Source organism: Carettochelys insculpta, chromosome 24 (assembly GCF_033958435.1).
Source record: "Carettochelys insculpta isolate YL-2023 chromosome 24, ASM3395843v1, whole genome shotgun sequence".
Taxonomy (NCBI): domain Eukaryota; kingdom Metazoa; phylum Chordata; order Testudines; family Carettochelyidae; genus Carettochelys; species Carettochelys insculpta.
This window is the reverse complement of record NC_134160.1, coordinates 3,388,731-3,412,656: the sequence shown is the minus strand read 5'-3', so window position 1 is coordinate 3,412,656 and position 23,926 is coordinate 3,388,731. Positions and strand designations below refer to the sequence as shown.

The window sequence follows — 23,926 nt, the reverse complement described above, 5'->3', positions numbered from 1 at the left end:
TCCATTCAATGCAGGGGGCTGACACCAGTGTGTAACCAGTGAGAGGAAAGCCAGGACCATATACTTCTGGGGAGTGTGTCTTAACACTAGCGCTGTTTTATAGGGGTGTTTTCCAGTGTTCCCTGTAAGCTAAGTGCTTGGGCTGTCACCCAGAAGAGATTCAGGTGCTGCCCAGCTGATTAGCAGAGTGCCCACAGACACCTACAGGGGACAGCACATCCACACATACCTTGGAGCACAATAACAAAATTTATTCCACACACTGATGGAAAAAGTTAGAGGGAACACAGGGGGTTCTCCTATGCAGATTTCACTGACTACCTCTTTAAAACACCCTCTATCATTAACATTCTGATCTGTGAAGAGATGTTGCTATCACAGCTCCATTACCAGAGGTTTGATGAGTAACTGGGATATAGCATTCAGTAGGCATGTATCAGAGAGAAGAGAAAAAGCAGGCTGGAAGGAAGGGTGAGATTTATTGACCGACATACTTCCTGTAGACTTGTTTCTTTTCCAGCAACCCCAGTGATTCAGCTGGAAGTAAAGCTCAGCAACTAATTTGCAATAAACCATGTAGGCATCCAATGCTGCCATTCTTTTATGTCCCACAAATTGTTTTCAAAAAGGACAAATGTTTCTCAAATGGATTCACAATAAAAAAGCACTTGTGCATTTTTGTTGTTAAAATGTTTTCTTCTGTAAGAACAATTCTAGCATCACAGAATCTAAGACCAGTAGAACTGGAAGGGACCTCCAGAGTTCATCAAGTACAGTTCCCTGCCCCCGCCCCCCCACGGCAGGACCAAGTACCATCTAGCCCATCCCTGATAAACATCTGTCAAAATATCTCCAGTGATGGAGATTCTACAACCTCCCTAGGCAAGATTATGTGCAGAATCAGTATTTGAACATCAAAAGGCTACCTCTACACATCAGTGTTATTTTGAAATAAGCCATTCTGGAATAGCACCCAGCGATTTCATGTCCAGACACACAGTGCCTATATCGAAATAGTGCCATTGGACATCATTATGGCTTATTTTGAAATAGCGCTAGGCTGTGTCTTAACAGCATCTATTTTGAAATAGCTGTTTCAAAAAAGGTATTATTCCTCCTGCAATGAGGTTTATGAAATTTGAAAAAACGCGCCTGACATTTCAAATTTATTTTGAAATAACATATGTGGAGGGTAGATGCTTGCTAAGTTGTTTTGAAACAACAGCTGTTATCCCGAAATAACTTTGCCGTGTGGCCCTAGCCAACGTGTTCATCATCCTCTTCAGCAGAGTATCTGAGTGGCTGGCAGCTAGCTACCAGAAATCAGGTGGTATTTTTCATGTAATTTGATTGGATGCCATATGTACACTCTCTGACTGCCACTGTGCCAACTGCTAATTTTACAACTAAATAGAAGATTTGCAATATTTGCTTGGGGTGAATATTCCTGCTTAAAAGTGGCTGTTTACAAGTTGCCTACTGAAGCTTGAAGGCTCAGCTGTTTGTGTTTGAATTCAAATGAAGATTTGCAGAAGGGCTCTTCTCTGATTTGCGTCCAGATTTCATCTGCAACTTCTTCTAGTAAAATTCACTGATTCTTAAACCTTCCTCATCAGAATGGCAGGTCAGTGGGAATAAAGCCAGTTTTAGAGAACAAGGGGAAACATTTAAGCCTAAGAAATACCAAAGCCAAGGCTGCAAGATTTCTTCCATCCAGTAAAACTCTCATTGCTACATACTAGCACGTGCTAGGAGCTAAGAATGCAATTTTCTAAGGAGAGTCACCACTGCCAAGTGTACATCAGGTGTCAATTGACTGTCCTCTCAGGACAGTATCTGCCTTCTGAGACCCCAGCGCTGTAAGGAGACATTCACAAGATCAAATGTCCACTTGTTGCAAAGACAGCACCCTGTATGCCTGGAGATGGAACATCATTGCCACCAAGGCAGAGTGCACTCAGGATCAAGGATGGAGGTTGTCTCCAGAGGCAAGATCCCCACAGGGTTACAAACCTGTCTGTGATGCAACCCTAACCCATCCCTGACAGATGACAGCTTATCCTGTTTGACGTGCAGTGGGACAGAGAGATGTCTGCTTTCCAACAGACACCAGGGCAGGTGTGAGATAGGACAAACTGGACAGAGACAAATAGGAAACTCCCTGAGACTTTTCTCATTCTTGGATACAGTCCCCCTTCCCTGTCTGGCTTTTCTCTGCACCTGGAACCTGAGTACAGGGCAAAGGGCTCTGCGTGCAGGGGTTTCCTAGCTGGGACCGGGAGCAAATGTGTTAGAAAGTGCATGCTTAGGCCTCCTAGTCTTGGGAGATCTCCAGACAATTCTACAGAACCAAGCTTTACGCTGTTCTCCATGGCACTGGCTGTACAGCCATCTCATTCCACTGGCTCAATGGAGTTACTCCCAATTTACAATGGTGTCAGCTGTTGGTGAGAATCAGTCCCATGCAGCTCAGATAAAGGATCAGTTTGGATGCTTCCCCAGACCAGGACCCAAGCTTCCTTTCGTTCCGCTACACTCTGAAAACACCTCTCTGTGCATTTTATGAGCCTTGGTCCTAACCAGTGTTCCCTGTAAACTGAGCACTTGGGCAGCCACCAAGAAAGATTCAGGTGCCACCCAGCTGATAAGCAGAATACCCACAGCTGGCAGCATGTTTCTGCGAGTGATGAACATTCACATGTGCCTCAGTGCACAGAACAAAATTTATACTGCCCTTTGATGGAAAAATATAGAGGGAACACTGGTTCTAACCTTGCTCTCACTCACTCTGAATCAGTCAGAGGGGACTCCACTGAAGCCCCTGGAGTTCCCAGGATAAGCAAGATCAGAACAGGGCCATGGTTAGCAGCCAATGCGTTATTCTTCCAAGGGAGCAGAAGAGAAACCCTCCAGCCAAGCTCCCGGTGCAGGGGATAATCCCCTTAGAAATTGTAAGGTGACAAAGTTCTCAGTTGCTGGGAGTGTGATGTACCATTTAAGGGGGTGGGGCTGAGGCAGCTGCTTGAGGAAAGGCGAGTGCTGGGTGCAGGTGCTTTTGAAGGATTTTCATACCAGAATAAATGCGTAAAGACTTTTTCTAAAAAATAAAAAATTGCAAGAAGAAGGTCTAGCGTGGCTCTCATTTCCCTCTCCTCTTGCTGGGGGTGGGGGCGATGTCCTTGTAATATAAGCCCTGAGCCCCTCTTATGCTCTGACCCATCTTCACCCTGCAGCGGGACCAGCCAGGCACAGGACACAAAGCAGCAGTGGGCACCTAGGCTAGTGAGTGGGCCATAGATGTGGCCTCCTTCCTCTCAGCGAGCCGCAGATTGTCGTAACCAAGAGGGCCTTGTGAGAGAGGGTAGTTTTGCTCACTGTGCTGGCATACATGTCTGTCACATTAGTAGCACCAGTAGTAAAAAGGGCATGTGGAGGAAACCAGAAGAATCTGGCAAGCCTGAGTATGGACAAGGGTAAAAAATGTCTTGTGGGCCACACATAGAAGCCCAATGGGTGGCGTGGGTCTCCTGGGCTCCGGTTGCCCATCACTGGCACAAAGAGACCCTTACCTGAATCTCCATTACGCTCAGCAACAGCAGAGTGTGGGCAGCAGGTAAAGACAGCTTTAGGTGAATGAATGCCCTCAGAGCAAAGGGCCTTCCCAGCCAGCGTGGAGCTGGCAAAAGGACTCTGCTGTCTCCATGAGCAGCCCCACCAGCAGGATGTCCTGATGGGAGGAGGGGTGTGGCCAGGGAACTCTGCACACCAGTTATTCTGGGCAACAACAAATTAGAGCAGTCCCTGCAATCTAACTTTAACTAGGGGCTCTGCAGCTCCCTTCTCAAGCCCAGACCTGGCTTAAAGCTGCTGTCCCCTCCTCAGTGTCTCCTGAGACACCGCACAGAATCCACCACTTCTGCCACCCAGCATGTTCTGACAAAATCGCAGCATCCCACTGGAAATGCCAGGCCTGTCATGTCTACAGAGCATCAGTCAGTCTTGTATCTAGGTGCTGTATCTACTCCCTCTGGCGACACCTATCATCCCAGCCCTTTTCACAGAAGGGATCTTTCACCCAAGGATCTCAAAGCACTTGACAAGCTTTAATTAAGCATCACAACATTCCTCCGAGGTATCTTTATCCCCCTTTTGCAGCTGGTGAAACCCAGGCCCACAGAGAAGAAATAACACACTGCATGGCCATGACAGGGCCAGGAACATGCCCAGAGTCTGGACTTCCAGTCTCTTAGCTCCTACCACCAGACTACCCTGCAGCACAGGTGGGTTTAGAGCAGCTCCACTGCATGATCCAACAAGATGAGTGTGGAGTGATGAAAGCCTGTCCCACCCTGTTGAAAGCGGGGAGGGAAGGTATTCAGGACAGCCACGTGGCTGGCTGAGCTTGGAAACTGGAACACATTTTGAAATCTCTCTCTGCCATCTTGTGAAAGCCCCTGTCTGACATTAATTAATTGAGTTCTGCCTCAGTGTGTGAGTTGCACCATCTGAGACAGCTATGCCCAAGGTGTGTGCAGAGGACAAAGGCAATCCAAGTTAGCTTGCGCATGTGTGTGTGTGCGCACAAGGCATTTCTGGTTGGAAATAACACGCTTTTCTGGTTCTAAAGGAAGACAAACCAGCATGTGCCCTTGAGCAACATAGCTGGATGCCCACATGGGATTTTTTAGGTCACCATTTACACTGCTGTTTGGCACACAAAATGTAACATTTAACCACCCTTGTCTACCGTGGGAGAGTAAACTAGACAGTGAGATCCTGAGCTTGTTCCAATGGAAATGCACCTGGCAAAATGACACTGCAGAAACACAGGCAAATTCCCTTCCAGCATCTGCCCACTGCGTGCACGTTCCTGACATAGCCATGTTTTTAATGGAAACATTTATCACCTGCGAGAGGATAATAGAGCAGAGACTACGTGAGAAAATCCCTCCTGAAATCTCAGGACATTATTTCAAAGCAAGTTCAAAGTATTTCAAACTTTGGGCAAGTCCATACGTCTAGATTCACTTCACTCCCATTTATTTCACTAGAAGAGGGATGTCGAAGGACTTCTGTGAATCTTGGCTCTCCATCTATAAAATGGAGCTCATGCACCACGTTTTCATCCTTGTCTGTTTAGACGGTTAGTTCCTTGGGACAGCGACTGCCTCTCACTATGGGTCTGTTCAGGGCTTGGTCCTATGGGCCCCTCTTCTCAGTTGTGGCCTCAAGGCACAACAGGAGTGCAAGTAGATGCTATTCATGAATGATACTCAGCCATTTGTAGTCTGTGCCACTCTGGTTTAACCTGGGATTCCTAAAGGGGAACAGGTGGCTCCAAAACATCATCTCTCCATCGTCTTAAACCTGTCTGCAGAGTCCATGAGTTCCCCCTGCTCCCAAACGTGAACTTCGTGTTCCTGGCTTAAAAATAAATTAGTGCTAGTTGCCCAGCATGCAAGCCTCATCTTTTAAATCCACACTTAAGCCCTCTGCCCCAGTGCTGCCAGGTCCTCCCCTTAGCTGAGCTGATTCTTCCGCTGTTGCACAGCGTGAGGTCTCTGGGGAGGGGGGCTGGACACTGGAGTTCAATGTGGTTCTGATCTGCATAACTATTTACACTGAAATAATTATTAAGTGATAATACTGTTTGCACGTTGTGTAGCAGAAAGTGTGTGGGGGGGAAAACAAGTTTCACATTGTCCCAGGTAGTTACTAAAAACAGGCAAGACAAGCATTGCTTTAAATATGGCAGGGGAGGGGCATGTGAGTCAAGAGGATCAGAGCTTACATCCATCCATTCTAAGCTGAGTAGACAGTGCCACCTAGCCATGATTTTCTCTTCTTTACCCATCTCCCCACCCCACTGATTCTGATAGCTCTGGAAGCTCTGTTGGGAAAGCTGATGCTCACTAACTTACATCAAATCTATTGCCAGTCTCCTAGCCCAGCCCAGCACTAACAGAGAGATGCAGAGAGGAAGAGAAAGCCACCACAGCAGCATCCCACTGTAGCTTTTCTCTTGGAATAACTCCTTCAGGCTGAGCCCTATACCAGTCTTTCCCCCCCCAGGCCTGGCAGTCTGGTAATCTCTAGAGTGAGGGGTGAAAACACCCTGGTGAGTTCTGCGTGCAGGAGAGCAGTTTAACTCTTCCTTTGCCAACCAGTGGGCTGGGTTTGTATTCGTTGTGTTATACAGATGAGCGGTGTCTTGAGCGTGTCCCCGCTGGAAATACAGTCTCTGTATCATACAGAAGACAGATGGCTCAGCTCACCCAAGTTCCTAAGTAGAGTCCTATATTTTTATGGTTCTGTGTCTGCAGTACGGTTCGACATGCACCTATGTCTCATCCAGACGAGTGGAAGAACAAATCCACAATGGGAAGGCAATATGCCCAGTGTTCAAAGGCGGTGGATTGCATCCAGTACAGGAGTGTCAGGACAATGCAGCCTGCTTAATTTTTATATCCCAGCTTTCTTGCTGGAGGCAAATATCCAAGGACACTGGGAATGTTGCAGTCCAGATCTGTATACAACCTGGCTGCGCCTCTGCTTTGCACATGGAGTAAGAAAATGCTTCCACAAAGCCTTCTCCCCGCAATGCAGTTTTAGATCTTCCAGCACATGGTTCCTCATGCTGCCCTCGGGCCCAGGTTGAAGTCTCAGAAATGTTTTTTGCTTAGAACTCAGAATTGCCAGAGGGTCAGTCGTGTGGCAGCACCAACATGGTCCAAAAAGGGAGACTCTGCTCTTTTAAACTGCATCAGAAACAAAGTGAGCTCAGAGCTATCAAAGACAGGGCTTTGTGTCACCTGCTGAGCCTGGGGCCAACATCTGGCCATCTTGTGCTTCCTCCTTGTCTGCAGGCTGGCTCAGGTCCTGGTCACCTGCATCTTCTCAGGGGAACAAGAAAGCAGCAGATCAGGGGAACGTTTTTGTGTGCTTGTGACAAGAGCCAGTTTGGTTCTCAAAAAGCCCAGCAGACTAAACTGCCAGTCTCAGAGGACAGTTTTGTATCTCACCTGCAGCCAGTTTATTGGTAAAAAAGGTGCAGATTGGACCAGGCCAACAGAAAGCAATGCCAACAAGAAAATAGTTCATGTAGTTATGTTTGACCATCTGATTGGATTGAGGAAGCCTGCTGTAGTGGACAGGTGGTGTTCTTGGAGGCAGGAGATTTAGAGAAATTCCTAGCGCTGCCAATGGCCTGCTCTGTGACTTTTGACAAGTCACACTTCTCCATATACCTCAGTTTAACCTTCCCCTTGTGTCTGTCTTCGCTATTTAGATTGTAAATGCTTTGGGAGAGAACTCTCTCTCCTCTTCTGTGTATGTACAGCACCATGCCCAATGGGATCACATCTCAGTTGGAGTTTCTAGGCACTACTATAAAATACAGATCAATACTGATTGAAGTGCTCTACTCCAGCCCTCTCTCTTCTGGCAACATCCATAATCCTGCATGATTTTAGTTAGCTGGATGACCACTTACCATGGATGTGGTCGAGTCTCCCATGGGCCCATAAAGTTTGTTTACAGCCAGCAGACCTGGCTCTCAGTGTTCTGTGCCGTTATTTAACTGTAATTTATCCCTAAATGTCTTCTAAGAGCCCAGTGAGCAGAGGAAGTGTGGGTAATGTGGTAGACAATATTGACCTCCTGTGGTCCAGGAAATTCTCTCATCTGGCACCGGTCAGGTCCCCAGGGTGCCAGACAAGAGAGGTTCAACCTGTAGTAAAAGTAATTGTCCGCTATGGGTTCTCCTTGTTACAGCACCTATGGAATTCTGAAAGTCATTGCATGTAACAGAGAATGCCTAACTGGTTTTGGGCTGTGGCTCTGGCAGTGGCAAGGACTAGCTGAATCCTTTCAAGGTGGATTGGTTTTCTGCAGTTTGCATATTCCTAAACCAGTCAGCACATGTTTTAAAATAGTCATAGCGGCTGTGGGTGTCATGAGACAGCTGTGCCCCACCATATTTCTGTGCCTGACCATGCCCTCTTCGTACACCCATCACTCTGCTGCTGTGCACCGCGTCACCTGGCCTCACTGCCCAGCACTCTGTCCCGACATGGAATGCCTCCCAAACACACGTCTGCATTGTATCTTTTGTGCTCTGCAAAGTGAGCTTTTGAATAGCTTCCACTGTTAAAGCACTCCAAGTCCAAACAGAGTCTCCCTCTCTCATCCTGGACCGGGGGAGAACTTAGGTTGTGACGTGTGGATGAGCGGTGTTGCATGCTTCCGCCATTCTGCATGGCTATGTAGTAAGACCCACAGACATGGAGGTGCCCAGGGGTGCAGAGATGCATGAATACACATGATGCATGAATCCCCAGGGTCGCTTACATGCATGATAAAGTGTGGCTCTACAAGTAATGCAAAGGTCTTTGCTGTCCCACGAATGCATGGAAACGCACGGAAACACATGAACCCACAAGATATGCCCAGCTCTCCAGCAATGCATGGGACTGTATGGATGCATGTTTCAGTGAAGTCCAAAACCTTAGCAATGCATGGGCCTGCAGCAAGACATATCTTTGCAGTGATACATGGACATTTTTAAAACGTGCTCTGGCTTTTTATTTTAGGAATGTGCCAAGGGATAAATATTAACCATCCTGGGAATGTGAAAGAAAGCCCTGACGTCGCTGCTGTCTGGAAGCAGCTCTGCTTTCCTAGCCCATACGGTGATGTTCTTGAATCTTTTAGCCTCTGTTCTTCCCTTAGAACCTCCAAATCAGCCACAATCCCACGGGGTGCAACTGTCAGAGCTCTACCCTTTGCTAGTCAGTTCCAAAGGGAAACCCGTGCAATCTGTCCTTCAGCCCCCTGACGCTGGCCAAGTTTCATGCTGAGAGGGAACTTAATATACCTTAGTTTATTTCCATTCATCTAGCCCTAAAACATTAGCCATTTTTATGTAACATGTGCTGCAGTTTTATTGCCATGCTAACAAGTTGTTGAGCTGTATTTACAATATGCTGATTGTAAGACCCCTTTAATAGGCTCAGTTATACTTGCCCTTTCCGCTTAAATTTCAGGTTTGCTGTTTCATTTTGGGCATGTGTATTTCCTTTATAAAACCTGGGTCTTGTGTTGCTCTAAGTATTAGGCATGCGTGCTGTCTGAATGCACATCATGGAGTGACCATTATTCAGTAACCACAAAGAATGCCAGGGTTTCAATGATCTGTAGTGATTGCATTTGCAGTTAGCTCTTTAGAAACCATGGATTTACCTTTGTTCAGTTAAATTGGGTATTAATTTCAAAATATAAAACCCAAAGTCACTTGGTACAAGCCTCTGCCAGGGCTCTAACCAGCACAACCTTTACTGGCCTAAAAAGGTTTGTTACTGAAGTGATGCCTGCAGAAAATAGGTCAATTTCATTGTGGGTGTAAGGCCATGGCCCCTGCATGGTGCCTGTTATTCACCACTATGGGTCCGCCTTCCTGTTTTTAATTGGCTTTTCCCTATTAAGGACAAGGCAGTTTGTTTGGGGACCTGATTTTGTCAGATAACTTTAGACCAAGTGATCAAAATGTGAGGATTCAGCTTGCTGTGGTTCTGATCCACAGCCTGATGAAGTTCAGCATGAATCTTCCTATGGCCACAACCACTGCCCGTAGCTGCCCTGGGGTTTGCGGAGTCTCTGTTAATGGAGGTGCAAGAGTGAGAATTCAGGTCCATTGCTCCTCCCTAACAGTGTTGTGTAATCTTGGCCCCAGTGAAAATCCCAAAAGCAAAAGCCCTCCAAAAATCAGGAGTGTTGGAAATCTCGAAAGAGGATCCAGATCCGAGTTCTGCAAATTTGGCCTCTTTCCTCTGTGATAGGCCAAACCAACTCCTGGATTCCTGGGCACCTCAAAGGCAGATGGGGTTTGGGATCTGGACCTGGATCCAGATCACAATGATGTACTTGATCCTTTCCCAGAGGCCAACCAAAAGCCCCATGTCCTTGCACTCTGAAATGTGGAAGGATGAATTATACATCTGCATTTTCTTGGTTTTCAAACCTAGCCTGAAGGTAGTTTCTGTTTCTCCACTAAGAAACATACAAGACTAAGGAAACCACTGTAGTCATGTATGTTTATTTCTGATGATGGACACGCCTGTGCATTGCCCTCGTGGCAGAGTAGCCCCAAGTATAACCAAGTTTGGGTTTCTCCTTCTTAGACCCCTTCCAGTGACGTTCTTTTCTCTCCTGCTGCTTTTTCTCCCAGTGCCCATCCCCTCAAAGGCAAACGGCACCACCATCTCTGCCTTGTCGATGAACAAAGACAGTCTGATCGGAGGGGTGACGAATCCCAATGAAGTCTTCTGCTCTGTGCCTGGCAGGCTCTCCCTTCTCAGCTCCACCTCTAAGTACAAAGTGACTGTCGGGGAAGTGCAGCGGAGGCTCTCCCCACCCGAGTGTCTCAATGCCTCTCTTCTTGGGGGTGTCCTCAGGAGGTAAGCACCACACCTTACTTACCGTCTTCTCATTTCTCTCTCCTCAGGTCAAAGCCTATGAGCTATTTCCAGGGATGAGCCCTCACTTAATGGTATCGCAGTAAAGCCCAGGAGCCCCAGGGTAGGTCAACACAGCAAAGTTATTTTGAAATAACTTTGCAAGCATCTACACAACACAACCACAATTTTGAAATTATTTCAAAATAGTGGTTGGACTTATTTCAAAATTGGGAAACCTCATTGCACAAGGAATAGCACCTATTTTGAAAGTGCTATTTCAAAATAGGGGCTGTGTAGGGAATAGAGCCTGTATCAAAATAAGCCATAGTGTGTCCAGTGGCTCTGTTTCCAGATAGGCTCTATTGTGTGTAGATGCTCTATACTGAAATAGCTGAGGGCTACTTTGAAATGAATTGTTTGTGTAGCAGCAGTATGTAAAAATAAACTATTCTGGAACAGCTTATTTCAAAATAACACTGCTATGTAGATACAGCCCCAGTCATGTTAGCCAGAGTGTACATATAACGCTGACAGACTCCTGTCATCTGCAGGCGGAATCAAACCCAGGAGCTCTGGATCTTAGTGCATGACCCTCTATTGCATTTGCTAAAAGTCAGCTGACTATTAGCTAAGGCTGTGAACAGACTCGTAATTCTCTCTGCAAACAGTCTCGGTGCTGCTAGATGGAAGAGCACCTCACACCCAGAAGGGGCATAGGTTACATAAACACAGAACAAAAAGGTAATCCCTGCCCCTAAAGAATTCACAGTGTAGGGAATGCCCTGAGATTGTCCCACTGACTTCAGATGGCACCTGAGGGCCCTTCTGATTTGCTGTGATATGGAGGTTTGGTTACAACTTCAAAGCCCTAAATCCAAATCTGGGAAGACTCATATCCTGAACCAAACTGTGCAGCTGCCTTCTAGGTCTACAGCAGGCCAAGCCAAAGCCTCCATGCCAAATTCCCAGCCAAATATCTAGGATATTCACCATCTGAATCCAAGTCTGAATTTTGCAGCTCGTGTCCAGGTTCTGGGAGCCCTGGTGAGTGCTTTTTATCTCAGAATAGCAAAGGCTGAAGATATTTTGGATTAAATTATTCTAGTAACAGGCCAGTGTTTTCCTGCTGCTTTGGGTAAAGGTCAGTGTTTCCTTTAATTTTTTCCATCCATGAGCAGAATGCATTTTCTTATGTGCACCACCAGCAGAAACACAGGCTGCCAGCTGTGGGTGGTTGTGGGCACTCTGCTAATCAGCTGGGTGGTACATGAATCTCTCCTGGGTGGCTGACCAAGTACTCAACTGGGAACACTGGTGATGGTCAATTTTATTACCATTCATGGAGATGCTGCCCCACACATTGCAATGGTGATTTCTGCAGGGGAAACTCCCGGGTTGACTGTTACTGTTGTCATTCCAGTGAGATCCACCTTTTAGAGGTAGAACTCCCTAAGAACAACATCAAAGCCCAGTAGGTTTCTATACACTCCTGGGCACATGGGCATTTTTGAAATACACAGCATCGCTTAGAAAGTTTCTACAAGCCTGCAGACCAAATGCAATGTTAATGAATCTGAGAGTCACCTGAGCAAACTTATATGCGCTGCTGTTTGTTGGAACAAAGGCATCACTAAGAATCGCTGTTGTTGAGAGGAATTTGAAACCATAGAACTAGCTGTCGAATGAAGGTTCTTTTATGCTCATCTGTTTCATTCACTGAATGGCAGGTCTCTTAATGGCTATAAAAGAATTCGGGACTACCATATTGTCTGGAATATAGAAATTAATTCTAACTTTATATTCTATTATTGATAGTTCTTACTATTGAGATTTGTGTGGAGCTCAATGTATATTTTATGGCAAATCAAACAAGTACTCTGTTACAGTGGACTGGGGAACAGCAGGTTGCATGTTGCTTTTTGTTTTCTTTCAACTAAAATCTTTTCCCTCCTCATTTTCCCCTTTGCAGGGCAAAATCAAAAAACGGTGGAAGGTGTTTAAGGGAAAGATTAGAGAAAATAGGCTTAAATCTACCTGCTGGAAGGCGTAAAGCTGCCAATGTCACTTTGTTGACATCTTTGGTGGAAGGTAAGATTCGATTCATTCAGTGGTTTAACATCAGACTGGGGAATGCAACCTTTGCCCATTCTAAGGCTTCCATTTTCAATTTGCCGGATGGCAGAGGGCCTAAATCAGAGTAGATAGTGCAGCAGACATCATTAATCCAAAGTGGGGTCTGCATGTAATTCTCCATCTTGAAGCAACCATGTCTTCTGAAGCCAACAGGTTTCTGCTGGGCTAACAGAGAACAGTTTGGCGAAAGTACTCAGAATCAGAATGAGACTCTGTAACTGCATACCTGTCTGACCAAATGTTGCATGCTTACATGTGGCAGCCAATGTCTCTGGGGTCCTTCAGAACATCACAGGAGCTAGAATTCAGAACCACTGGCAAGGACTACACTGTAGCCCTGTCTCGAAATAACTTAAATTTGTGTTGCACAAATTATGTAAATTATTTCAAGGTAACCTATTTCAAACCCTGTGCTGGCTACACTGCACCGAAGTTTGAAGTGCCTATTTTGAACTTCCCACAATCCTTCTCACAATGAAAGGAAGTGGGAATGAAATACCACGCTTGAAATAGCCTTGCTATTTCGAGAGCTGTGTTTGGCCGTGGAGCTTCTATTTCCAGATACAAATGTACCCCAAAATAGAAATCTCAGTGTACCCATAGCCTCTGAAGTCCGAGTGCCAACCTGTGTTGCTTAGCTAGGACTGGTCCACCTAAGTCACATGTTATTCTTTCTGCTCCCTCACTATATGAGCTTCACTCTTCTAATCAAGAATTTTGATTCTTGATTGCCATGAATTTGAAATGTGCTACTAAGGACTTTGCAAACTTAAAATTCACTTTTGTGAGTTACTACAACTAAAACTTAGCTACACGAAAAGTCACAGAGAGCAAATACAAAATGAGCATGAACATGGCCAAAGCCAACTCATTAAGAAATGATCCTGAACGGTCACCAACATTTCCATTGTGCACTTACTGCACAACTGAAAATGTTCTGTCCTTGGCCCACACAGACCTGTTTTGTTGAGACTCAGACTTGTGTAGCTCTCCATATGTTGCCATATCTTGCCTTTTAGATAGTTCAAATGCACTTGCAATGCTAGATGTCTCCATGTCTGGATCCATGATACTCTGTACTCACCTTAAAAATATGCTTGAGGTTGTCTTAGTAGCACTGGTGTGTGGGGGAGCAGGGTTCAGTTCCCAAAAGAGAAGCAGTGGGAGAAGCACAGCCTTGAAGGAGCTCATCTGTAGGCCTACTCTGTGAGCAAGGTGGTGGCTGGTGAGTAAGGCCACAGGAAACACATGATGCAGGGCCTCCATAAGTTGACATATGAATTGCCCTTCAAGCACGAGGTCCCCTTGCTGAAAGCCGAACGTTCAGTAGTTCTTCTCCCAACCTTCACACTATGGAAATGATGAGATCACTATCACATCTATGGACCAAAGGATATAAGGAAGAGACAAATGCAAAAGCAGCTCCAACTCCCTTCCAGCTTCAAAATCCATTGTTTTTGCATCCAGCGTCTCAGAGGCAGCTGCCTGAAGTTTTTGAACAGAAAATCGTCTCCATTGTTGCCGGCAAATTAAATGACCCGCTTCATTAGGCGGAGGTTGTTACCAAGGGCAGTTGGTGTGTACTGAGTGACAGGCTGATTTCCATTACAAAGAAAAGAATGAAAGAAAGGAAGAAATATACATTTGATTTCACGAGGCTGTTGACTTTTTGGTTACTGCTCACCCGCTTGTAGTAAATAGAATAGTGCCATGTGTGCTTGATGGATATGATTTCCTGCCGCAACTCAGTGTGCTGGTGTTGGAGGATGTTTCATGGGGGTGGGGAAGGTGCTTCTGCTTTGCCATATTTCAGCAGATGAAAACTATGTGGCCCTGCTATGCCCCAGGCCTCTTTTTTTCTTGGACGTTTGCTGTCTTCTTTTAATCCATTTTCTCCCTTCTGCCTCTCCAGCCTCTGTGCTATTCATTTATTTATTTATTACTGGCTGGTTTTGAGCATTAATTATGTTTTTATATTGATGCACAGCTGTTCATAAATATAGATGGAGGGGGAATTAGTGTCCATGGGTAAATGAGACAGGGGAATGAAAAACAGCACCTAAAAGAGGAAAAGAGGAGAACATTAGACACAGAAGGCTCCGCTGGAGGGATGTCTCCAGTGCTGAGTGGACCGTCTGCTTGCTTCCAGAGCTTTGCTTCAGTTAGAACTCACGCATTGCTTCTTCCGCAGACAGGTCAGCCAGTTTGGGGTCTATGATTTGTCTCTTTTGATTCTCATGGGCCAGTCTCACCCGCTTCTTGTAAAAGGGAAGCAAAGCTAGAACCGAGGTGAAGGAAAGAGCAGAATCTGTCACGAGGTCCTCCAGGAATACACTATGCAAATTATCAGTGACAGTATTCAGCACTTAGACACTGTAATGATAGACAAGTTAGAAATAGCTAAGAAAGTCACACAGGCAAATAGGTAGGTATAGAAATTTGCGTTTGGCTCCTTCCATGAGATTTTAGGCTGTGTAGAGGCTTGACTGGCATGAAGGAGTGGAGGTTCCACTGGGGTTACCCCAGGGATGAGTTTGGCCTTAGTCCCACACAAGATGCCAGGTTACAGTCCATCTACCAAACCACTCTCAAACACACCAACAAAGGTGTGAAAAGAACACGGCTAACTCAAACTTCTGTCCCAAAGGCTTTAACAGGACTGCTCACACGCTCAGGGAATCCCATGTGCTGAAAAGTTGGCTGAATTAAGGCACTACTTGTTAAAATCACTTGACAACTCTCCTCCATGGCCATCCCTGCCAGGTGCCCTTCGGATTCAACGTATCATGAATCAGGTTACTATGGGCCCTGCCTGCACCAGGCAGGAGGTCAAAGGGAGAAACTCTCCCATCAACTTCCTTTTCTCTTCTTGTTTAGGGTAGAGTAACAGGATCAACAGGAGAGTGATCTGCGGTCAATTTGGCAGGTCTTAAGCAGACCCGCTAAATTAACTGCCAGTGTATCGATCTCAATGTGTGGATCCAGGCTGTAGTGTAAATGTAGCCTTAGCCAGTAGCGCATCCATCATGCACCAAGGACAGAGCCAAGGCATTCCAACTCCCAGGCCCTTGCTTTAACCCCTCTTTTAACCCCTCATTTCCCTGTTCTACTGAAGTGGATCTATTTTCATTTGCTATTGTGCACAGGTGCATACGCCTGCCCATGCAAAATTGCCCCAACTCTAATTTTCTAGTCTTTCATTATTTATTTATGGCCACCAGGAGTGAAAGGGAATTGAGTTGCTTTGTACAGGAAGCACAGACATGCTGGCCAAAATATGCTTCAAGTACACGCCTCTCAAAGCCGAGGTGGCAGTGATGGGAACTAGGTTAATGCTATTAGGATGGATGGCCTAATACAGCTGAACAGCAGGGGGCAAGTCAAATTAGCTCTGTCTGCCTAACCGGGGGTTTGGGCATGATCAATTGCCATCAGCTCTGATTATTTCCATGGGGATGCCTGAAGATGGATCAATTTCATCAATGAGAGGGCAGTTCTGTGGAATGATGGATACCCAGGCTGAGCAGTCTCCCCTTAGGCTTTCTGGCCCATGAGGACGGATACAAACAAGAACCAATCTCCCTTCTGTTCTTCCCGCTTCTCTCCCGCTTCCCTTGTTCTGGAGTAATCACCATGGTAGGGTGTGTCCCCCCTTTGATAGACTGGTAAGGCAGCACATTTGCCAAACGCCACGGGCTCATACTCTGATGCTGAGAAAGGAGAGCCAGTCGGAAAAGACAGGAGAATATAAGTGAGAGAATGAGAGAGAGGATGAGGGAGGGTGTAGGAACAAAGATGTCTCTGTTCCTCTTCCTCCTACAAGAACACAGCATGATGGGCCAAATTCCACCCAGATGAAACTTCAGCCCCGTTGACTTTGTTACATTATTTTATCAGCCACCAAAAGAAGGTGGGAGGCAGGGAGGCACAGCTTGGGACTCTCAGTCTGGACTCCTGGGGTATGATTCTCCCATATTAGAGTCTGAGAAACTCCCATTGGTATTGGTGGGCGCATGACATAATACAGCAATGTTGGAAGTTCTCTCTTGTGGCAGGCACAACAAGACACATCTGTCTGCCTCTGTTTCCCTCCTGGAGAATCCTCAGAGAGTCCAAAGCATCTTCCCAAGTATAAATATAGCCCTTGTTGGTTCCATTTATTGCAGAAGTCCTGTGTACGTAAAGCATAATAAAGTCCCACCACAACCTTGGTCTAGACCTTCCCCAGCATAATCCAAAATGGTGCACACCGCGGCACCCCAGCATTCATCCTCATGCCCCAGCTCTCCAGACCAGGCCTGTCCTGTTCTTGTACCATGACAGCCAGCCTAGCCCTTCCACACCCAGGGAGAAACTTTCTTCCCAGCAGAACTCCCCTCACCTCTCCAGTGGGAGAAATCACCCTCACCACCTTCCACTCCCCATGGTTCCTCTGGAGGTTCCTAGCCTGGAGGTATCAGCAAGGAAGCTTCTTTCTGGCCCTGGTTTCTGACTCTCTGGCTTAGAGCTAGTCAGCACCTCCCTCCCCTGGTCCTCCTGCATTCAGCCTCCACTTCTGACTTCCCAGTGGGGACACCAGCCATCAAACCTCTTTTGTTGCTCTTTTGCCTGAAGCTTCTTCCCAGGTCCAACAGATTTCAGCAGCTCTCACTTGTCTCTTACCCCACTCAGACAGCTGTGATTCACCAGCTCTCTTCCAAAGGATTGGATCTCTCTTCTGTCTCTGACACCCTCCCTGGTCCTTTAAGAGCCCCAGTGGTGACCAGCTCTCGTAACTGGCCAAATGGCAGCATTTGTCCAGGCACAGGAGAGCTGAACCTACCTCTAAACAGGGGCTAGCTATTCTGTGATACAGCTACTCCAGAATGTGAGACCAATCTGTAGCCAGAGATCCACGAAAGAGGGTGCCCAGCCCCAGCCGAAATGAGCAAGGCATCCCAATCAACATGCAGAAACTGCTGCAGAAAAAGTTCCCGTGTTGTTACACAAGTACGGCCCTGGCTCATTAACTTCTCCTTCTAGGTGAAGCGGTTCACCTCGCCCGGGATTTCGGCTACGTGTGTGAAACAGAATTCCCAGCCAAGGCAGCAGCGGAATACCTGTGCCGTCAGCACTCTGATCCCAGCGAGCTCCACACCCGGAAAAACATGCTTCTGGCTACCAAGTGAGTGTGCGTCCTGGGCTCCCTGTGCCACACGCTGTATCTACACATCACAGCAAGGCACACCCTGACCCCAGGAGCTTATAGTGTCACAAGAAGGACACACATGGTAATGAGCTGCACACGTTCCTAGCCAAAGGCTACACAGCAGCATAAGGCCTCATGCACTCACATCCGAAGGCCGAATGTAAGCATTCAAAAGGCGTGGGCTTTGACATGGCTCGCACTTGGCTTATGTTTGCCTTTCATAGCATAAGGCATCAGGAGTGATAAAGATCACCCCATTTCACACAACACTCCCCTCTTCTTTTCCTGTTGGGTTGTAACTGAGGTTTTAAGTGAACTGTTTTGTAGGGGGGTTCTACATTGAATAGTGGCTCCTTAAAAATAGCTTCACAGAGTGTCCTGTTTCTTGGGCCTCAGAGACTTTCAGATCAATTCACATTGTTTAGTGCCAGGCCTGAAAATGCAATATGGGATCTGACTTTCCTTCTTGAACAGCATCCCCAATCATAAAGATTTTACATGCTAAATTATGCCCTACCTAATGCCCTGGCAAATCCATTGCCTTCAAATCTTGCCCACAGTGATACCTGAGCAAACATTATTCTTCCTGGGGCTTCATAATGATGTACAGGGAACCAAATTAGAGACCCAAAAAACTCATCTCACCTAGGCTAGCAAAGAGCTAGCCAATGGAGATGACCTGGAATCCCTAACAGTTCAGGGCTGGATTCAGACTGGAAGGAAGACACTAGGGCCTTGATTGCACTGTGTAGAGGATTGACATGGCAGTGATTGATGCACTGGCCATCAATTTATTACATCTACTGCAGATGTGATAAATCGATGTCCAACCTTACTCCTGTCGACACCAGTACTCCACCAAGACAAGAAGAGTAGCAAGTGTCGATGGGAGAGTAGCCTCTGCCAGCCTATCACATGCAGGACACCATGGTAGGTATGTCAAATTCAACTATAATATTTGCGTAGCTGAAGTAGATCAAGGGCGCAGGTAAGCATAGACAAGGCCCCAGAGTCACTTGGCTCAGTCTCCCCCAAGGATAAAAGACTTAATGAGTTACAGAAACAGAGCACACAAAGGAACTGCCAAACAGAAATTTAGAACCATAAGTTTCCAGACCTTTTACAAATGTAATGGCTTCCTTTCTCTTATAGGCAAATTTGTAAAGAGTTTGCAGACTTGATGGCCCAGGATCGTTCCCCACTTGGAAACAGTCGCCCCTCTCTCATCTTAGAACCAGGTGTCCAGAGCTGCTTGACTCATTTCAGCCTGATAACCCACGGCTTTGGCGGCCCAGCCATCTGTGCAGCACTCACAGCTTTCCAGAACTACCTGGTGGAGTCCCTCAAGGGGTTGGATAAAATGTTCATGAACAGCACAGGGAACGGGCATGCGGCTGGAGACTCCAAAGCATCAGAGAAAGAAGTGAAGCATCGGAAATAACATGCCGTCTCCCTACCCTTTCCGAATGGATGGAGCTCTTCACGGGTCACAACAGGAAGTCTGATCTTATTGGTGTTGGGACAAAAAAAAAACCAGTACCACATGCTTCCTGAACTACAAGTGTCTGAACTTGGGATGCAACTCTTAAAACAAACAAACAAGCAGATTTAAAGAATTTAAGAAGAAGAAAAAAACTTTAGTGGATATTACTGAGCTCAAGAGAGAGTAAGACAGGTCAATGACTTTTGTTTATTTTAATTGTGGATGCAGGAAGCCAAGTTATGTGCAATTTTATTTTATTTTGTTTTTTAACCCACAATGAAATACTGAAGCGTTCCAGGAGTCTGTTGAAACTGAAGAACTGAAAAATAGAATAGAGGACAGGCCTCAACAACTCAAGGTGTTTTTGAAACAGAGGCAGAAGGAAGTCAGATGGGGATTTTTTTTTTTTTTTGTCTTGGCTGGCCAGATCTGGATGTATAACCTGCCTTCGACAGGCAGACAGGGAATCTTCCAACAATCCCACCTATACAGCAGTCCAACGTCCCAGACAAGAGGAAAATCACCAGCCTTGCTGCCTTGATTTTCAAGTAGTTTCAAGACTTTGTTTACAGTTTGCAACAAACTGATATCCACTATGGATTTTCTGCAGGGCCTATGGAACCCTGAGCCAAGTCAGGAGAACAATCTTACACTCAAGACTTCTTTCCAAGATGGGAATTGGTCAATGAGGACCTTCTGGAATGTTGTTCAAACCAAGGAGGTCGGACAGGTTAAGTTACACCTGGAACTACATAAAACTCCACTACCTACAAATGATAGCATACAGGTTTCTAAAATTAATAATAATAATTAAAAAAGCACAATGAGAACTTGAACCAGGCCAAATTGACTGAACTGTTCTAAATCTGTACATATTTATTTATGTGTAATTAAATCTGAAAGTTTTAAAATGTCCAGTGCAAGTTATTTATATCTAATTGAGTTGGGATTTTCTTTATTTTGTTTTGTTTTGAAAGAGGAAAGTCTCTGGATTTTCTGCCATTAGAAATGGGAATGAAGTTTCGGAGTCACAAAACTGTAGCATGGACAACAGGCTGTGATAATGACTATAGACGTTCTGCAGGGTTTTGTACTTGCTGTTGTTTCTCTTAAAGCTGCAATCAATGTACACCACACCACACCACAGTGTCATTCTCATTATCTTAATAAACCTCTTTTTACTGGAAGAAATCACCTCTGTGGTCTCTGTGGCACTTGGATCTTCCTGTTTGCATGGATGCCAACAGGAAAAGTTCTATGAACGCATGGGTGGGGGAGTGCCCCCCAACACCTAATGTTTGGTTTGTGTAGCTGACATTTGACTGAAATAAATTTTGGATTAATACAGGTTGAACCTCTCTAATCTGGACCTCTCTCATCCAGCAACATCCATAATCTGGCATGATTTTAGTTAGCTCGATGACCACTTATCATGGGCATGGCCAAATTTCCTGTAGGCCCATAAAGTTTGTTTCCAGCCACCAGTTCTGGCTCTCAGGTTTCTGTGCTGTCATTTAGCTCTAATTTACCCCTAAATGTCTTCTGAAAGATCAGTAAGCAGTGGAAGTATGGGCAGTGCTTTCGTTGTGCCAATACCTGCCCGTACTCAGTACTGGCACCTCAGTAGCCCCAGAAAGCACTGTGTTGGTACTGCTGCTAGACAATATCAACCTTCCATGGTGTGGGAAATTCTGTCGTCCGGTACCAGATTAGAGAGGTTTAACCTGTAGAAATGAGTTGAGAGTTCCTGGAAGTAGGATTTCTGCCCTGTTCCTTCTAATAGTTGAATGTTGGGCAGCCCCAAGCTTACAGGGAACACTGGCCAGGACCGTTATTTTCTCTACCTTCCCATACTGGACAGCTATGAGGGTTCTTTCCACAGACCAGAGCCCCCCTTGTATAATTTCCCAGGCTGGTGCAATATATCTGTGATGGAGTGGGGGATACCTGTGTGTGTGTGTGTGGCTCACAGAGGGTGTGGAGCTCCTGCTGAGGGTAACCCTGACAACCAGGTAACACCTTTGTACTGCAGACAAAGGAGGAGGTGGAGTCTGAGGGGTTTGAATTGGAACTGGGAGTTGGAAGCAGTTAGTCTGGGCTGAGGGAGAGAGAGACAAAGAAGGGGGCAAGGCCCCAGCTCTGGGGGCCCCTCGGGGCCTCCCCTCCCCAACATGGATGGGACTGGCTGTCTCTGCCTGCTGTACTGACTCCTCTGTACGATGCTGTGTCCTGTCGGCTGATAAACCCACTGTTCTCCTGCTGAGTGAGAGACTTTCCTGCCTGCGGACAGGGTGCAGAGCTTGGGGGACCCCAGAACCCCGTCACAATATCATCAAGGGAAAATGTGACATTACTGTTGGCAAAGTGTATTTCAAACTAGATTCAAGCTGATTGTTTCCACCAGTTGTAGGACTCTTTGGAATTTCAATCTAAAACCTTGTCTGAATTAATTTTGTACAAGCACCAAATCTAGGGAAACCTCAAGACAGCCTCTGACCTGAAAAGCAAGAGTAACATATAGATGAGGACTCTAAGTTTCCTAATACTTAGACATCCCAGGGGTAAACTATGGTTAACAGTGAACTGCCACTCTGTAGGTCATCATTAAGAAAAGGCGATAGTTAAGTACTGCTATTCTGCATGGTGTTGAACAGAGAGTAAGTCACTGTAATAGGCTACATTAAAATGACAGGATATTAATCTTTCTCTGCAGGAACCCAACACAGTAAATTGACTTCTGCAAGTTGCTGACTTCTGCCTGGTGTGTTTTTTTTCATTTGTGAGAGCACCTTGAAAGTTACAATTTAACAGAGAGCATAAAGGAGTCAGATGGTCAATAATCAATGGGAATCTTGCAGCAGACTTCAATGGGATTTGAATCCAACATGGTGATTTAAAAAAAAAAAAAAAAAAGAATAGGGAATCACCTTGAAATCCATGTAGTGAAATTGCAGGACCAAAATCTCTTTGCAGTGTAACAAAATCCTCAGATATAAGCAATACACTCGAGAAAAGTAACTGAAGGAAGTGACCTAGACAGCACAGTGTTCTACACGGGATCCCACCCTTATTTTATTTGTTGCTGGGCCAGATTTTGGGAGAACCAAACCTGAAGGATTCATCTTATTACTACAGGACTCTTTAGGGGAAGTTTAGGTTGACTTTATAGATTTTAAGGCCAGGACAGACCATTATCATAATCTAGTTTGACTTCCTACATGACACAGTAATTAACACTTGGTCCACCAGGGACTCTTGGTGCCATATGTGAGAATAAGTCTTTAAACCAACCCCTAGACTTTATTCTCCAATTCCAGGGCATCTCCCACATTTGAACTGACGATCTTGAGCACTGAAAGAGCCAGTGAGCCACTTAGTGGTACATAAACATCCAACCGGAATCGATGTGTTCAATGAAGCTGATAGCTCCTTTTGGTAATACTCAGCTTTAGCATATTTATTCTGATGCCTTTAGGAGATATTTCTGCCTGAGCTTTCTTGGAAAGCAGTAACCTGAAGCCATATCCTTGAATAGCCCCTAAAAATGACCTTTTTAGCAGCAGAGGGCATAGCATATGTCATATAAAAAGACCTATTTGAATGCAGGTAATGGTCCCTTCCCTGTTGATGGGAGGGCTGGGATCAGTGGAGATTAAAGAACTGCTCCAAATCAAACAGGTAACAACTAGAGTATGCTCTCGAATGTGTTCTGATCTTGTGACCATCTTACAAGAACCCTTGAGGACCAATCCTCTACTGCACAGCATAGGGAATCTTCAAGAGGCAGCATTTTCTTGACATGACTCAGATCTCTAGTGACCCATATTCTGCAAATGGAGAGCATGGCTGCTCTGCCAAGTTTCTGCATGCCTACAATGTCAGCTGACATGCAACGTTCCAGCTAATTTTTTCCATCATGGTGCAATTTTTTCCCCTGCAGGTGCAGAATATTTTTTTTTATGCGCGCCGCCAATAGGAACACAAAACCTAATTGGGAACACTGCTAATCAGCTGGGTAACATTTGGATTTCTCCTGAGCGGCCGCTCAAGTGCCTATCTTACAGGGAATACTGCTAACATTGGTGCTCTGGGTCATTATTCATGCACATTAGACAGACCTCAGCCAGTTGTGTTGCCCATTTCAAGTTTATTTAAACTGTTCTTTCTCAAACATATGGTCTAAGGCAATGTTTCATAAACTTTTTGAGACTATTAAATAATATTTTTATGTGGAACACCTATAAAAATTTTCTTTGGAAAAAAAATTACCAAACAACAACATATACAGCAAAACCAAAATGAAGTAATTTAATCAGGTATCATAGTAATGAAGACAAAAAGAAAAAAAATTCTGCAGCCAGAACTCAGCTCACAACTTGATGTTGGCCAAGAAGGACGAGGACCCAGTTCACTCTCAAGGGGTAACGTGACTGTTTCTAGGGCTAGCAAGAGTACAATGAGGGGAGCAGATTCTCTATGGTGACTAAGAAAACACAATTGTGGTCCTATAAGTCATTCAAAATTGAGTAGCAATGGTGAGGGAGCTAGCTAGCCCTGGTTCATGCCACATCCTGCTACCCACTTTAAAGAGAAGTTTTATGTGGAGTATCACACAATCATTTTTTTGAGATGTCCAGGGCATTATTGGCTGTACCTTCCTATTTTCAC

The 23,926-nt window shown here is 45.6% G+C and overlaps 1 protein-coding gene across 2 annotated transcripts in view; it reads left to right on the top strand.

The window, feature by feature from the left end:
• Window positions 1-20,438, top strand: part of TFAP2E (transcription factor AP-2 epsilon) — a 45,372-nt gene extending 24,934 nt beyond the window's left edge. Inside the window, exons 4-8 of one of the 2 annotated variants that reach the window (XM_074976159.1) lie at window positions 8,592-8,690; window positions 10,226-10,454; window positions 12,424-12,542; window positions 17,610-17,751; window positions 18,928-20,438. In XM_074976159.1, coding sequence (XP_074832260.1) covers window positions 8,592-8,690; window positions 10,226-10,454; window positions 12,424-12,542; window positions 17,610-17,751; window positions 18,928-19,216 — 878 coding nt within the window. In that variant the 3' untranslated portion in view covers window positions 19,217-20,438. The remainder of the gene's footprint in view (window positions 1-8,591; window positions 8,691-10,225; window positions 10,455-12,423; window positions 12,543-17,609; window positions 17,752-18,927) is intronic. The other variant, XM_074976161.1, reaches the window with a different exon arrangement.
• Window positions 20,439-23,926: the final 3,488 nt, after the last annotated feature.